General features: G+C 34.8%; 1 protein-coding gene across 2 annotated transcripts in view; it reads left to right on the top strand.

The window, feature by feature from the left end:
* ZDHHC14 (zDHHC palmitoyltransferase 14) overlaps positions 1-16,746 on the top strand; it is a 57,455-nt gene that overhangs the window by 13,865 nt on the left and 26,844 nt on the right. The window contains exons 2-3 of one of the 2 annotated variants that reach the window (XM_014063595.2): positions 5,474-5,634; positions 15,221-15,379. In XM_014063595.2, coding sequence (XP_013919070.1) covers positions 5,474-5,634; positions 15,221-15,379 — 320 coding nt within the window. Of the gene's footprint in view, positions 1-5,473; positions 5,647-15,220; positions 15,380-16,746 lie in introns of both variants that reach the window. The other variant, XM_014063593.2, reaches the window with a different exon arrangement.

Here is a 16,746-nt window from a genome sequence, read left to right as displayed (position 1 = left end):
TTGTGAACAGAATACCTGATCCTATCTTCTCCTAGTGCTCAAACCAGTGAAAAATCACTATCCCATAGTCTCCTCATGAAGAGCAGATGTATGGAGCACATGTGAATAATCACCATTTTTCCTTGTTCAGAGAGATAACAAGGAACTAGTCTACTCACCAGTGTTTGCTGTGGTCATTGGCTCTGTTTTTGCAAAGCAGTCTTCAGTTCACCATACCTTCCCCAGAAGCCTGCTTCCAAAGTTTGTTTCATAAAATTTGGAATTTACTTAGAATGTATTGAGGGCAATAAAATGCAGAACAAAGTGTTGTGCAAGATCAGAAATGCTCTCACATAATATGGATTTCACTGTTATTTGCAATTGGTAAATGTTAAGAATACCTTGAAGAATATTAGATAGGTAAATTCTTAATATCTTTTTTCTCTTCAGGTCATATTTTCCAAACTTTCTACCCAGTCATTCACGCTCATCTAAGAACTGCGATTGTGAAATTGTCCCCCCGTGTCTCAAAATTTGTAGAGTTATTGCCTTATCAGCTAGTTATTAAGCAGTTAATCCTTTTTAATAAATTTTATTAGATTTATTTTGTTACATAAATGATGTTTTGCCCTATACGTTTATGAAAAATGCAAAAATACCTATTTTTCTTAAAATATTATGCAAGGAAGATAGTATCATATATTGAAATGATAGTTTACAATGCTCTAACAACTACTCAAAAATATTTTAGTTATTCTGAATGTTTAGATCTGTTTTGAGACGAAATGGGGCTCAGAACCCAGAGAAAGGCTTTTCTTTTTAAGGGGGCTATAAAATGTAATATGTAAAATATTCTGTTATCATTCCCTGTGTGCCTTGTAGAAAAAGTTTAACCAAAAAAAATATATCAGTTTGCTAATTATCTGAAAACTGAATCAGTTGGACAGTTGGATATATTTATTGTGAACCTTGTTGAATCAACTACTTACTTCAAAATAATACATAAGTACACATGGCATTTTCATGCTGATTTAAACTTGAAGCATGGTATTTTTAAATTCATTTTCATTTATTAAAGCTATATGATTTGCATATTTTTTTTAAAGTAGCAACCAAATAAATATCCAGCCTTCCTGGAAAACTGTTTTTTTTCTGTTGATAAGAATGTAAGTTGTGAAAAGTTAGACTTGACAGTATCTCAACATTAATTCTTGGCTTCAGATCTTAATATATATCCCAGAAATTATTTCAGAAATGGCAAAATTATTTACAGAAATAAGAAAAGATTGAAGGAAAATACTTTTTAACAATTTTAGCGCAAAGTTATAACAACTATGTCAATATTAAAAGTTTGGAGCTTTCTAACCTGGCAGGTTTCATGACAGACTAGACAACCCATACCTCCTTGAGTCATAATTTCAGAGATATCTCCTTACCTCAACAGAGAAATGGAACGATCAATAGTGGGCAAAAAAAGCAGTGAGAGCAGAAGTGATTCCTAACTTCCTGCTTACTTTCCCATTGATTTTCCTTGAGGAAATCTGGCAAACAGTATCAGAAACTCTTTTGCAGCAGGCAGGCCAATTCTGCTAAGTGGTGGAGGGAGGGAACGACTGCAAGACTGTATGAGAAACTGTCACAGAACTTTGAAATTAAAGACCACATGACTGTAGCAGCAGCTCAGCAGGGTAGCAGTAGCCAGAACTTTCACAAATTCATTCCATTGGAAATTGTGGGTCCAAATTTTGGAGACATTCTGTAAGTTAGCTCATTGCCTAGGTTCAAAACTCTTAATTAGTGTGTGGCAAGATGAGCGGCTAATACATTTTACAAATAAATTAAATAAAAATTGGTGCCTATTATTGATGTAGGTCATAACAATAAGAGCATTTATGGTATATACTTAATAGCTGTAAACAAGATATACTATGGTCCTGCATACTAAAAGTTTATGAGCCATGGTGGTGCATTGGCTAGATGCAGTATTGCAGGCTAATTCTACTGACTGCCAGGGGTTCGATCCTCACCAGCTCAAGTTTGACTCAGCCTTCCATCCTTCCAAGATCAGTAAAATGAGGACCCAGATTGTTGGGGGCAATATGCTGAGACTGTAAACTGCTTAGGGCTGTAAAAGCACTGTGAAGCAAGTCTAAGTGCTATTGCTATTTACTCAATGGGATACTTTCAGGGAGTATCTGAACGTCCTAACATCTGTTTGTTTCAAAATAAGAGAATGTATGAGAAGGAATTGTAGCCGAGAACAAAATGGAGTGAGGAAAAATGATTCAATATTAAAATGCATTTGCAGCATATTATGTACGTTTGTTCAAAATTCTTGTATAGTATGAGAGAGAGAGAGAGAGAGAGAGAGAGAGAGAAATAAATAAGGAAAGAAAATGGAATTCCCATTCTATACTTATTTCACCTCCTTTCCGTATCATGGATTCAACAGATGCAGTTTGTTTGCCTTTTCCTGAATTAGGCATAACTAACATGGATAACGTAGCCAAATTGAATGTTTAGAAACATCTGGCATGTATGGTTGTTGTGATTAATTCATTCATTTTGGACTTGACCTTGTTTATCTAAACAGAAATATTTATAAATCTTCTGCACATGTTATCCATTTCCTGTTATACAAAATCACTGACTTGCATACTAAGCAATGTGCTGAGATTTCAAATGCTTGATATCCAGGAAAAAATTGCATGTTGCCATAAACTCTTTACAGGTTGACCATATTTAGCAAATAGAATTTGATAAGAATAATCTCCTGATCTGGTTTTCAGACAATTGTCTGAATTAGACAGTTAGACAACTGTCTAATTATTGTTAGACAATATGTCTGATATAGGCAATATCAGAATTTTGATTTTTTAAATTGAAAACCATGCTTGCTTGCAAGATAAAAAAAGCATTTGTAAAACTATTTTTAAAATCAAGTTTAAAAATGTCAGTATAAACATAGCAAAGGGCTTTTCTTACTGCAAATTGGCATAACACTTCATGAAGCATAATGTAATATAAATCAAAATAGCAAATGTCACGTTTTTACAGCTGATATTAAAACGGATGAGATGATTCTGTACTTAGATAGTTTTTAATGTTAATTAATTTTATATAAGCTATGGAAATGGATTTACCTCAATTTAATATATTAAATGCCAGGATGGTTAAAAATCAATGATTTTTTTAAAAAAAATTGGATTTTTTATTTAAATCCGATTTTTTTATTTTTATCAAGTTTATTTTAATAAAATGCTTTTGGAGTAAAAATCTATCTAAAGATAGTTTTCTATTTAAGGTGCATTAATGATTTAGTTTATTCAACATGAAATGGAGCTTAGTTATTAGCATAAGGCTGTATATTCTGCAATATTTACATTTTTGGTAAACTCATTCAGTGAATCCAAGCTCTACAAGCTAACTTACACTGCATTAATGCATTCACACTATTTCACAGTAACCATGAAATAAATAATAAAATAAAGTTCAGGAATATTCCTTTATCCCATTGTTTTGCAAAATTACAGTATGTACACAACAAATTGTATGATTGTTTGAAGAGAAATGCATCTGTACCACCAGGCTCTAAGTGTGAAGAAGGACAAGCAGTATAAATGAAAGTGAAACCTTAGCAGCTTATAAATATAATATTAAAGAGTACCTGTAATTTCAGTGGCAGCGCCTGTAGCGGCATCCATTCACCTGCTGCTGCCATTTCTCTCACCTTGTTGTGTCACTGCCGCATCACTAGCCGTCCCATTGAAGTGAATGGTACTGTCAGTGAGTCAATAGTGGGTCAGAGGAGGAGCCGCTGTGGGACAGAAATGACAATTGCTCTTTAAAAATTATGATTTAAATTGAGTTGATTTAAATCAAGGCTTTTTACTAGTGATTTAAATCATGATTTAAACTGTGATTTAAATCAACTTGATTTAAATCAAATCCACCCTGTTAAAGGCATTCATTTCATATTTTGGATTTTATTGTAAATATTAGTCACAACTATATTGGTAACTTATGAACAAAATTAAAGTTCTAACTGAATGAAAAGTACAAATGACATTTTTCAAATACTTCGTTGAAATCTCTCTTGAGTTTTAAAGTTAAATCTGATACTATGTTGGTAAATTTATTACTGTATTATTAAGATTGGTCACATAGTCAGATATTTAGACTGCATTCTCATCCACATATCAAGTCCTTCCCAAGAACCTGGTATAGGCAGAGATGTCTGATGGTGCTGAATTATTATTATCTGTTCACAACAATGTGAAATTACAACTGCCAGTTCTTTAGCTGGTGTTGGCCTTCACACATACTGAGTTCTTCCAAAGAACCTAGGATGTTGTAATATATCAGAATAGTATGAGTTATAAGTTATGAGTTATGAAAGTTTATTTATATGCCGCCCTTTTCCCTGGGGGAACTCAGGGCGGCTTACAACTCAAAAGGGGGGGGAAACAAACATTTGACACGTAGGAACAATACATAATTAAAAGCACAACATTCATACCATTCGGGTGGGTTACATTCTTTAGCCCCAGGCCTGACGGGATAGCCAGAGTTTAAGGGCTGTGCGGAAAGTCTGGAGGGTGGTGAGGGTACGAATCCCCACGGGGAGATCGTTCCACAGGGTCGGAGCTGCCACCGAGAAGGCTCTCCTCCGCGTAGTTGCCAGTCGGCATTGACCGGCAGATGGAACTCGGAGGAGGCCTAGTCTATGGGATCTAATCGGTCGCGTGGAGGTAATTGGCAGTAGGCGGTCTCTCAAGTACCCAGACCCACTACCATGGAGGGCTTTATGGGTGACAAGTAGCACCTTGAAGCGTATCCGGAGATCGACAGGTAGCCAGTGCAGCTCGCGGAGGATAGGTGTTATGTGGGTGAAGCAAGGTGCACCCACAATCGCTCGCGCGGCCGCATTCTGGACTAGCTGAAGTCGCCGAACACTCTTCAAGGGCAGCCCCATGTAGAGCACAATGTATATGTGAACATTCAAGTAGTAAGGCATTTTGCAATTGACAGGTAGAAATTTTGTCAAGGTATAACAGAAAAACAGAGTTGAGATCTTCTAGTCCAATCCCCTGCTCAAGAAGGAAACTCTATACTATTTCACACAAATGATTGTCCAAGGTCTTCTTAAAAATCCCCAGTGTTTGAGCACCCACAGCTTCTGGAGGCAAGTTGTTCCACTGATTAATTGTTCTGTCAGGAAATTTCTCCTTAGTTCTAGGTAGGTTGGTTGTCTGTTTGAACAGTGGTATAAGTGTTGGTATAAAAATTGAAAATATTATGTTTTTTTTTTAGGTACAGTACAAGTGAGGACAAAGTGAAATCTGAGCAGATTTTCTGAGTTTTTGCTGAAATGAGTATTAATATAGATGGTTTTGAAGCAGTTCTTCACCCCATTCCCTGCAAGATAAGTTGTGGGTACTTACTATTTTTTAAATGGCCTTATTCTTAATGTTTTATTTTCCTTATTTTACAGTTGTCCGTATTTATCTGAGAAGATTACACCTGCAATTCCTGTAGTTGGAGCCATTCTGTTCTTTTTTGTTATGGGGACCTTGCTACGTACTAGTTTCAGTGATCCTGGAGTCCTGCCTCGTGCAACACCAGAAGAAGCAGCAGATCTAGAAAGGCAAATAGGTAACACAGAAGGTCTGTTGCAGTCTCTCTTTTCTCATTTTATTTCTCTGTCTTAAATGCCAGTTAAGCCCATATTTTAGTAGATTTTCTAATCATTCTGATCAATTTAACTTACTATTTTTACTTTCAGATATTCTTGACTCTGTTACTTTAAATCTGTCTAAATTTTCTGTTACAGATAGTCATTGACTTATGACCACAATTGAGCCTAAAATTTCTGTTGCTAAGTGAGATATTTGTTAAGTGAATTTTGCCCCATTTTACTACCTTTCTTACCATTGCTGTTAAGTGAATCACTGCGGTGTTAAATTAGCGACCCAGTTAAGTGGATCTGGCTTCCTCATTGACTTTCCTGGGCAGAAGATTGCAAAAGTAATCACATGATTCTGGGACAGTGCAGCCGTCATGAATATGAGTCAATTGCCAAACATCTGAATTTTCATCTTGTGACTGTGGGAATGCTACAACAGTCATAAATGTGAAAAATGGTCATAAGTCACTTTTTTCAGTGCAGTTATAACTTTGAATGGTCACTAAATGAACTGTTGTAAGTCAATGACTTCCTGTACTTTATGCAAAATCTACATCTAACTGAATGATCAACTGTTAATTTTACAATGTAGTAGACAATGATCACAGATAATACATTTGATTTAAATGGCAAAATAAATTGGTAAAAAAAATGATTTCAGTATCTCCTTTACAGCAATCAAATGGCTTAATTTAGTTTAGCTTAAAATGTAGTTAAAGACAATTCTGAAAATGAAGCTTAATATATGATTACCATATTTTTCAGAGTGTAAGATGCACCTCCCCCCTCCCCAAGGGTGAAAATATGGGTGTGTCTTATATACTGAATACAGCATTTTTGGCCTCCCGAAACTCCGCCTCCATAGCAAAAATGGACATGCAGAGGGTTTGGGGGGGCCTGAAAAGTGCTCCTGAGGGCTGGGGAGGGCAAAAATGAGTGAAGAACAGGACATTTTTTGCTCGTTTCCCTCCCCCCCAGCCCCATGAGCACTCTACAAGCCTCCCATAGCCTATACATGCCCTGTTTAATTAGATTTTTCCCCTTTTTACTTCCTGCCTTTAACCCCTTTAAAGTACATTTTAATCTTTCTTTACATTTGGAATAACACTGTTTACCCTGAAATAGAATAACAAGATGGGTATGTATCATCCTGTTGTTTATTAGATAACTGCTGAGTATATACTCAGCAAAATCCTTTTAAGTTTCACTGGCATTTCATTTTTTATACAATTTCATGCCCTAAATAGTGTTTCATGCAATTATCTGAGATTTTGGAAAAATAACAGTTTGGTCAGGATGGTGATGATACTAGATAAAACTCTCAAACAGATATTTATGTAGAAAGTAAGTGAGCATTGAGAAAAGAATGCACTTCTAGATACAGGTTTATATATGAGTCATAGTTCCAACAACTGGGAAGTAAAGTTTGTTTATTTTATCATACACTTATTTGTTATATTGGAAAACTTTGCTGGATTTTTTCCCCTACTTTAAGATGTAAAGAAATCGTTATTGATAGGGTGGACTAAGTTATGTTAAAAACTATAATATTCCTGAATTATGATTTTGAGTTTCCTTTCATGAAGGGCATGACATCTGGAGGTTTTAGCTACTGGAAGAGGGAAAAGGAATTTTATTTAATCCTTAAGTGTCTCAGTTTCCTCTCATTCTGTTTCAGAAGTTCCCTTATTACATTTTTATTTCTTCATGGTATATTCATTGCAGATTGCAGATTGTAATGAATAGAATTGCAAAGATTGAAAAAGTGTTTTGCAATAATGCAATACAAATAATTTTAAATTATTTGAACATACCAAACATCCTTTAAATTAAAGGAACATACCATTTCATTTCTACGAGTACATGAAAATAAATAGCAAAGATTCAGAATTAAAAAGTATATAAAAATCCAAGAGTTTGAACTGAACTGAAACACTCAATCTCCATCTTCTACTCTTGCTTATTTCTTAAACTCCTGGTCTCTAAATAGCTTTCTGGAGAGCACAAGTGGAAAACAGAGTTGATGAGCCTTGGTGGCACAGTGGTTAAAATGCAGTATTGCAGGCTAACTCTACCAGGACTTCGATCCTGACAGACTCAAGGTGGACTCAGCCTTCCATCCTTCCGAGTTTTCTTTTTTTTGAGGGGTGGGGCAATATGCTGACTCTGTGAACCGCTTAGAGAGTACTGTGAAGCACTAGGAAGCAGTATATACTGTAAGTCTAAGTCCTATTGAGATTGCTATAAAAATCACCATTTCCTGTTTTTTCTCCTCTTTAAGTGTCATATAGGAAGAGGATACTTTAATTCAGTATATATATATATATATACATACATACATACATACATACATACATACATACATACACACACACACACACACATATACATATACATATACATATACATATATATATTTGATTTAAAGCAAATTACTTCAGATAATTAAAGAAAGAAAAATGATTGAATAGCTTTCATTTCCTTTTATGTTTCATGAATGATATATTTTATCCTACATTTAAACTAGCATCTACCACTTTTTACAGAAGCAGAATAAAGAATAATCACTCCATACTTTTTGGAAATATCAAAATAACATATTTCTGCTTTAATTTGCTTCTTCAGTCTTAATTCTCACAACTCTATGGAAATGTTTAATTAAAACTGATACAGCAAGTATCATGGCGTGATACAGCAAGTATCATTTTCGCCTTCCCACACTCCACCCACACTTACTGGAAACAATTTCGTGTTCCTTAGGTGGTCCAAACAAAGTAAGTGTTGTGCTTTATTTGAATGATCTGAACATGTACGTACTATAGAATACATTCCCTTATTCAGGCTGTAAATAATAAAAGTACAGATTGAAATTTGGAAATTGAGGTTAAAATGCTTTATAGTGAAAGTGTCTACCTTGCGTCTGTTCTTTTAAATTTTAAAACTAACTGACATTAGACTGCATTAGAGAAGAATGGGAAAAAAACATTGTTTTCTTGGCTAACAGCAGCGGTTAAAGCTAAAGTAGGTTTAGTTTTTGTCCATTATACAATTTTGAGGGTAGGAAGAGACACAGAGAGGTATGAACATTACTTCCAGCTACATACTGATAGGATTTATCAAAGGGCAGTGTTAAGAGTGAAGTTTGGAGAACTTAGCCAATACCTTGCTATAAATGTGTGATATGACTGAGCTCATATTGGTTCCTGATAAGCTTCTGGATGCAATTTAGTGTTCTTGTTTTTATGCAGAAAACCATTTGTGGCTTGGTGCTAATTAACTCCAGGACTGTAAATATCAGCTAAAATTGACCTTACTGATAAAGTGATCTTAAGAAAAACAAATGCTTGTTCCCCACTTCTGTGAAGTTAATTGGGGGGGGGAGGTGGAGCTAGAAGGCAATTGTAGTTTTCACGGGCAGTGCCTATTCTTCAGAATAGCCTTCTGGCAGGAATCAGATGTTTTTGACCATATAGGAAATGTTATTGATTGTCGTGATTGGTGAGGGGTCTTTTTATTTGTTTATATTTTAATTATATGTATTGGGAATATTTGCACTGAAATATAAATTAATTGATTATCAAACACTTAACATCATTAAGGATATTCAGGACATGTTAGAATATGTCAAGCTTATTCTAATGGTAAATAGCTAAAGTTGCATCTTGCCCACTAGTCCACTAAGAATCTGCCCTAACTAATCTGTTTTACTAATCTGTAAAAAGAAACAGAAGGAAATTTGCAAGATTGTTAATGTAGCCTTGTAATAAAGTAGAATTAGCTCTTTGTATAGTGTTTCCCCATATGGTCTACCTGCGAGACCAACATTGTCTGAATAAATTCATACTAATCTCTTTTGATGTTATGTGCTACAATTTCGATTTGATCATTTCAGATTATTTAAGGATTTCAAGTTTAATCGGTTTTGACACATACTGATTTAATCATTAGTAAAACCTTCATTATGGTTGCTGATCAAAATCCTGTGACTTAACAAATAATTTAAAAAATTAGACAGTTTCTTTTATAAATAAAATCAAGACAACTAATTATAACTGGGTCATTGAGGCAGTCATGTGTACCTAGTTTAACAGACTTTATAATATAATATAGCAATATTGAGGAAACAGATATTCACTGAACTGATAAAAAATAACTAAGCATAAATCAGAACTGAATTATTCACCAGATAAGGAGTTAGAAAATTGGGCCCTTACATTGTGATATATAGTGCAATATAATAAGAATGAGATTGTTTGGATTCTTCTCCACAAGAATTTCTGATAAAAATTCTTTTTATCTCTGAAATAATTTTTGTTTTTTTTATTTGCTTTCAAGAATAACTGCTGAGAAGAAGCTGAAACGTCATAATGCTAGTATTTTTTAGAAGTTTAGAGACAATTATTTGGTTTAATTTTAAATATCTTGGCAGCCTAAAAAAAAACACGCCTCAAGATCTGTTCCTGGGTAGTACTTCAAAATCTCTAGCATGTTGCTTGAATGCAGAAGTGTTTATCATAGGCCTTAATTAGATGGATGAGAATACATTCTTGCAATTTTTACATGTATGTTTTTTCCATATTGATTTAGAATTGTCTGCCATGTGCAGTTTAGATATTCTAAAAAAAAACATAATCCGCAGAGAACAAAAACAATAACTAGCAAGGAATAATAAAAATCCATGTACCTGTTTTTATTGTAATTAAACTTCCCCTCCCTTCTAAATACTTAATAACACATTCCAGAGTGGCAAGAAAAGCTATATGGCCCCACCTAATTACCAAACAAAAGTTGCATGCATTCTCAGTGAATTAAAGTTTTAATGCTGCGTGGACATGTTGTGCATCTCTGATGAAATGGAAAGGTTATACAGATATCATTGATTTTTCTGCATTTGGGATTACGTAGTTTTGGTATGCATTGAATTTGGTACAGCTGTGAAAAACCAATTCCAAATATTTAAATATTTTGGCTTGCTTTGGTGATTTAGCCTTCTTGTTTGCTTTGCAAAAATTAAGCTTCTTGTTTTAGTATAGTTAATTTCAAGCGCAGATCAATAAGTGGCTAGGGCACTTAGAGCTCATTTTTTTCCAAATGACGTCTGCAAATAGAAGCACTACATCATAAAATAAAATTGTCTACAATAAGATTGCAATATATTTGTTGGCTAGTTTTGGAGGATGATGCGCTTTAAATTATTTCGGCTACAACAGGGTTGATGTTTAAATTGAAGAGGAAAGGAGCCAAAATATATCCTTGTCTACAGTGCTAAATTTTAATAACACAGTCTTTGCATTATGCTCCAATGGATCTCGTTATATGATTAACAACAAACATTAGTTGAAATATGTAAACTTAGATGAATCTAATAGGAATTGTATCTTTTCTATATGGACATTTCATTTCAACATTATAAAAAAAAGTACTTCAAATCTTCTAGGAACCCTATATGCTTGTTAAATAGCTGTTCTTTGTTTGCCAGCCTGAAAGAAGATATACAAGTAGTCCTTGACTTACAACCATTTGTTTAGTGACTATTTAAAGTTACAGTGGCACTGAAAAAGTGACATTTTACACTTACAGGTGAAACTCAAAAAATTAGAATATCGTGCAAAAGTTCATTTATTTCAGTAATGCAATTTAAAAGGTGAAACTAATATATGAGATAAGACTCATTACATGCAAAACAAGATAGTTCAAGCCGTGATTTGTCATAATTGTGATAATTATGGCGTACAGCTCATGAAAAACCCAAATCCACCATCTCAGAAAATTAGAATATTACATGCAATCAATAAAACAAGGATTGTACATAGAACAATATTGGACCTCTGAAAAGTATAAGCATGCATATGTACTCAGTACTTGGTTTGGGCCCCTTTTGCAGCAATTACTGCCTCAATGCGGCGTGGCATGGAAGCGATCAGCCTGTGGCACTGCTGAGGTGTTATGGAAGACCAGGATGCTTCAATAACGGCCTTCAGCTCTTCTGCATTGTTCGGTCTCATGTCTCTCATCTTTCTCTTGGCAATGCCCCATAGATTCTCTATGGGGTTCAGGTCAGGTGAGTTTGCAGGCCAATCAAGCACAGTAATCCCACAGTCATTGAACCAGGTTTTGGTGCTTTTGGCAGTGTGGACAGCTGGGAAATGAAGTCAGCATCCCCATAAAGCTCGTCTGTGGAAGGAAGCATGAAGTGCTCCAAAATCTCCTGGTAGACGGCTGCGTTGACCCTGGTCTTAATGAAGCACAGTGGTCCAAAGTTTTGTTGCTCAGTGGTCCAAAGTCCTCTTTTCTGATGAAAGCAACTTTTGCATCTCATTTGGAAACCAAGGACCCAGAGTATGGGGGAAGAATGGAGAGGCCAATCAAGCACAGTAATCCCACGGTCATTGAACCAGGTTTTAGTGCTTTTGGCAAAAGTTGCTCTCATCAGAAAAGAGGACTTTGGACCATTGAGCAACAGGACTTTGGACCACTGTGCTTAAGACCAGGGTCAACGCATCTGTTTACCAGGAGATTTTGGAGCACTTCATACTTCCTTCCGCAGATGAGCTTTATGGGGATGCTGACTTCATTTTCCAGCTACCCACAGTTTTCATGAGCTGTACGCCATAATCATCACAATTATGACAAATCACGGCTTGAACTATCTTGCTTTGCATGTAATGAGTCTTATCTCATATATTAGTTTCACCTTTTAAGTTGCATTACTGAAATAAATGAACTTTTGCACCATATTCTAATTTTTCGAGTTTCACCTGTATAACTATTGCAGCATCCCTATGGGTCATCATATGATCAGAATTTGGATACTTGCTAACTGGCCTGTAGTTAGCCTGTAGTTATCATTGTTGCAATGTCCCAGGGTCACGTGATCACCTTTTTCTCATATATAAAGTTCCAATCTGGATGTCAGATGCACTTAACAATCGTATTACTAACTTGACTGAAGTGATTCACTGAGCTTCAGGCAAGAAAGGTCGTGAAATGGGGAAAATTCATTTAACTGTTTTGCTTAGCAACGGAAATTTTGGGCTCAATTTTGTTGTAAATCGAGGACTACCTGTAGTTACCTGTGATCCTGTAAGAAGTCACAGCATACTAGTGAGCAAACTTCTTAAAGCAGATGCAACTTTGCTGAAATTAGTGCAAAATTCATTCTGCTACAGCCATCTTGATAGGTTCTTGCTTTTTAAGAGACCCTTGGGTGCCTTTATCCGTTTAGAGAATACCAAATAAGATATAACTCTTGCTTAATCTTCTAAATGTCATAGTTAAATAGCAGTTCAATGACATCTTACACCAGACTTCCTAAAAATCAAGCAATGTTTCTCCATTTCCAGTGATGGCGCAGTGGTTAGGATGCAGTATTGCAGGCTAACTCACTGTTCAGTCCAGGATTTGGATTCTCATTGGCTCAAGATTGACTTTCCATCCTTCTGAGATTGGTAAAATGAAGACCCAGATTTTTTGGGGGGAATATGCTGACTCTAAAATGTTTATAGAGTGCTATAAAGTACTGTGAAGCGGTATATAAAATCTAAGTGCTTTTGTTATTGCTATTATCTACTAGTGAAACTTACAAATCTGGAAATAACACTGGAAACTGGAATAATTTTAAGTTTTTAGAAAAATAGTGGAAAAACTCAGTTGCTTGAAATAACAGGCTTATGCAAATACTTGAAATATTTAAAAAAACAGTAAAGTTTGGTAATTTGAAACAGATTGTTGATCTGATTGCAAATCCTCAGATTACATAATCTGAGCCAAAAAATTCTTGCCTCAGATTATGCAAGAAATTCTCTCCAATCCATGTTAAAACAAATTCATGATTTTAATTCACAAATCTGGGGCACTTTAATTTTTCATTTAGCCCCATTTTAAGTGATTGTAGTCAGTAGAAAAAATTATGTTATAAAATATTTAAGGATTATAGCCTTATAGCTTCATTACATTTAAGTAGTTGAATGGAAAAGTACACCCCCTGAAGTGAAGAAAGTTACATGGAAGTAAAATTCATGAAGAACCTATTGCATTTCTGAAAAAAAGGATAGCTGCCTTGGAAGCTTTATTGAATAAACAATAGAATTATTTTAAAAGAACACTTCTTAACCACATAAATAAACAACTTCTGCATAATAGGCAAGGATATTAATACATCATTTTAATATTAGAAACATGAATATCTCTACACTAGAGATAATAGTTAATAGAAGACAGTTTATATGAAGTAGACCTCCTTGTGTGAAATAATCACCTTTTTAGGATGGTAGTTAACTTAGGAAATTAGACAATATATTGTTGGTACTCTAAGTATTTATCAATATCATGCACTTTCATATTACTTATTTCTCAAGAAACTGGGAGAAGGGTTATTAGTTCATACTCGGCCACTGCATTTGTCACATTACTGCATGGGTATTTTTGTAAATTAGACCCTAAGGGTTCTGCCTGGACTTGATCCCAAAGGAAGTGGTAGTAGCAAAGTTTGAATAATTTCTAGAAAAGCAGTTGGATAGAGGCAAAATAGAGCTGGATATCATCTAGCTATCCCATGGGGAGTGATGAAATTGCCTACAGATAAGATATACACACACACACACACACACACATATGTATAGAGTATACATTATACATATATACATACATACATACATACATGCATGCATGCATGCATACAGGAAAGGACAAGTGATTAAATATAGGAGAGCAAAGAGTGATTTAAAAAAAAACTTGGAAAAGAGTTAGTTAAGCCAGATTCACATAAGAAATCAAGGAACTAAAGTAGGAAAAATATTAGCCATAAAAGGGAGTAGTAAATGAATGAGTTATTCATAAAACTACTTTGTTCACCTGTGGAAAGATCAAGCCAACAAAATAAAATGGTGGGAAATAGGCAAAATTGGGAACTGGCAGAATTTGGAAAGAAGTCAGACACCACTATAAACAGGCTGTTGAATGGGAGAATAAGGGACACAAAAGAGAGTAGCGTAGTTAGGGGGACTAATTTATGAATCAGTAAAGGCAAATAACAAAGAAAAAGCAGCAAATCTGAAGGGAAGTAGTATGCATAGAAAAAAATAGAGTTAAATTTCAATCTCATTTCTAGATTCTTCAGAATCATTGACAATTAATAGACGTTTTCTCATGGAAAAAGCCATGTGGAAAATCACATCGAAGCAGTTTTGTTATACTAAAGTATATAGTTAATATTATATAAATTAATCTTTGGACTAAAAGTCTAGTGGACTTGCTTTCCACTTTTTCTCCTTTTTAAAAAAAAACATTTCTGTGTTTGTCATCTGCCTTGTTACTACGCAGATGGAAGAGATATTTGTAACTTTGAAAATATGAGGATATAATTGGGAAAGAAACTTGCATACTCAGTGTGATGTGTTTTATAAGAGTAAAATCTAGTAGCATTTGGTTTGTTACATATTGATTTCTTAATAATAAATTATTTACAAGACACAACTAATTATATTACAATAATAATATTTACACAAAATAAAAAGCACTCAGCATGTTTATGTTTATGTTTATTTCCTTATTTAGACATTGCAAATGGCTCTAGTACAGGAGGATACCGTCCCCCTCCCAGAACAAAAGAAATAATCATTAATGGTCAGGCAGTGAAATTAAAATACTGTTTCACCTGCAAGATTTTCCGTCCACCCCGTGCCTCACATTGCAGCCTTTGTGATAACTGTGTAGGTGAGTAAAAAAAACAACATACTAGTCTAGATAGCTGTGCCAGAGAATTGATGTATTACTGGTCATTATATTCATTTGGTATTTCTCATTATTAAAGTACACCTTTGCTGTTTTGTCAAACTGGTACAACCGAAGGTAAACTGTCAGTGTTTACACTTCTTTGTTTATACATCCCAGATTCGAATGTGTAATTTCAGGTTTGCTATTTAATCACCTCAAGCTTCCTTTCAGCTTGAAATGCAACTGCTCATTTGGGTTGATTTTAGAGTAAAATATCATATCCAAACTTAAAGTTTGAGAAAGCTGAGACATACATATTGCTAAAGATAATACACATCCCAATAAAACAACATTTGCTGCAATTCACAAGGTAACAGAAAAGGCATAATACTTAATTTTATAACCTAAAACGTGATTTATTTTTACATTATAATGGTTTTCGGCTTCTATGATTAAAAAGGGTATACACACTTTAAAAATGCAAAAAAGATCCCTTGGTTGACTCCAGATTACTTCATGGACATACCCATGTCATTTTCCTCGGCAACTAAACTGAAGTAGTTTATCAGTGACTTCTTCTGGGACTGTTTGTTTAAGCTCCCCAATCTACCTGACAACCCTGAGTACTTGTCCATTCAGATATTAAACAGACCTGATTCTTGTTTAGCTTCCAGACCTGAGGAAATTTGGCCAGGTGATGCTACCGCCTATTGGTATGGCTTCAGGCCCCTGAATGAACTTTAATTTGTGAACAATTGTATGTAGAAGATTATTTGGGTGGCAAAAATCTAAATCCAGAATAATCAAGGTGAGAATCAATTGCTATTGTGTTTAACGCAAGGCGGGCAGCCACATGCTTTCCCTTAGTGTTAGCCAGAAAGGTTAGTGGTGAGGGATTATTGAAACTTGGAAGGCACCAAATTGTCTGTTTCTGACCAAGTTACTGAAGTAGGAGTTTAATTTGTACTTCTAGATTTTCTGTATTTTTGTAATAAAGTGAAAAAAATTAAACACAACTGACATTATACAGATTCACATGTAGAGAAACATGTAAATGAAGAATGACCAATGGATGCAGTCATACATTAAAATCATAGGGCTTCAGAGAAAACCACCAGAAGGCATACTGCCAATGGACACAAATGTGAATGATCCTCATTGAATTAGCCAGGTTTTTGGTATTCCACACAAAAGCGCTTGTGTTTTCTATGGCAGAATATTTTCTAACAATGGTTTTAAAGAATGCTGTTAGAATATTTGTAAACAAAAGCTAGTTCTGTTCATCTAATCAGCTAGGACATAGCCTAACTTTACCTTGTAGGCAGAGTTTTCAGAAAAGGGCTGTTTGTTTGTTCATTTATTAAATT

Source organism: Thamnophis sirtalis, unplaced genomic scaffold (genome assembly GCF_051295495.1).
Source record: "Thamnophis sirtalis isolate CommonGarterSnake01/CBP01778 unplaced genomic scaffold, rThaSir2_p1.2 scaffold_6, whole genome shotgun sequence".
Classification (NCBI taxonomy): domain Eukaryota; kingdom Metazoa; phylum Chordata; class Lepidosauria; order Squamata; family Natricidae; genus Thamnophis; species Thamnophis sirtalis.
Note: the sequence above shows the minus strand (reverse complement) of the source record. Positions and strands in the feature narration are given on the sequence as shown.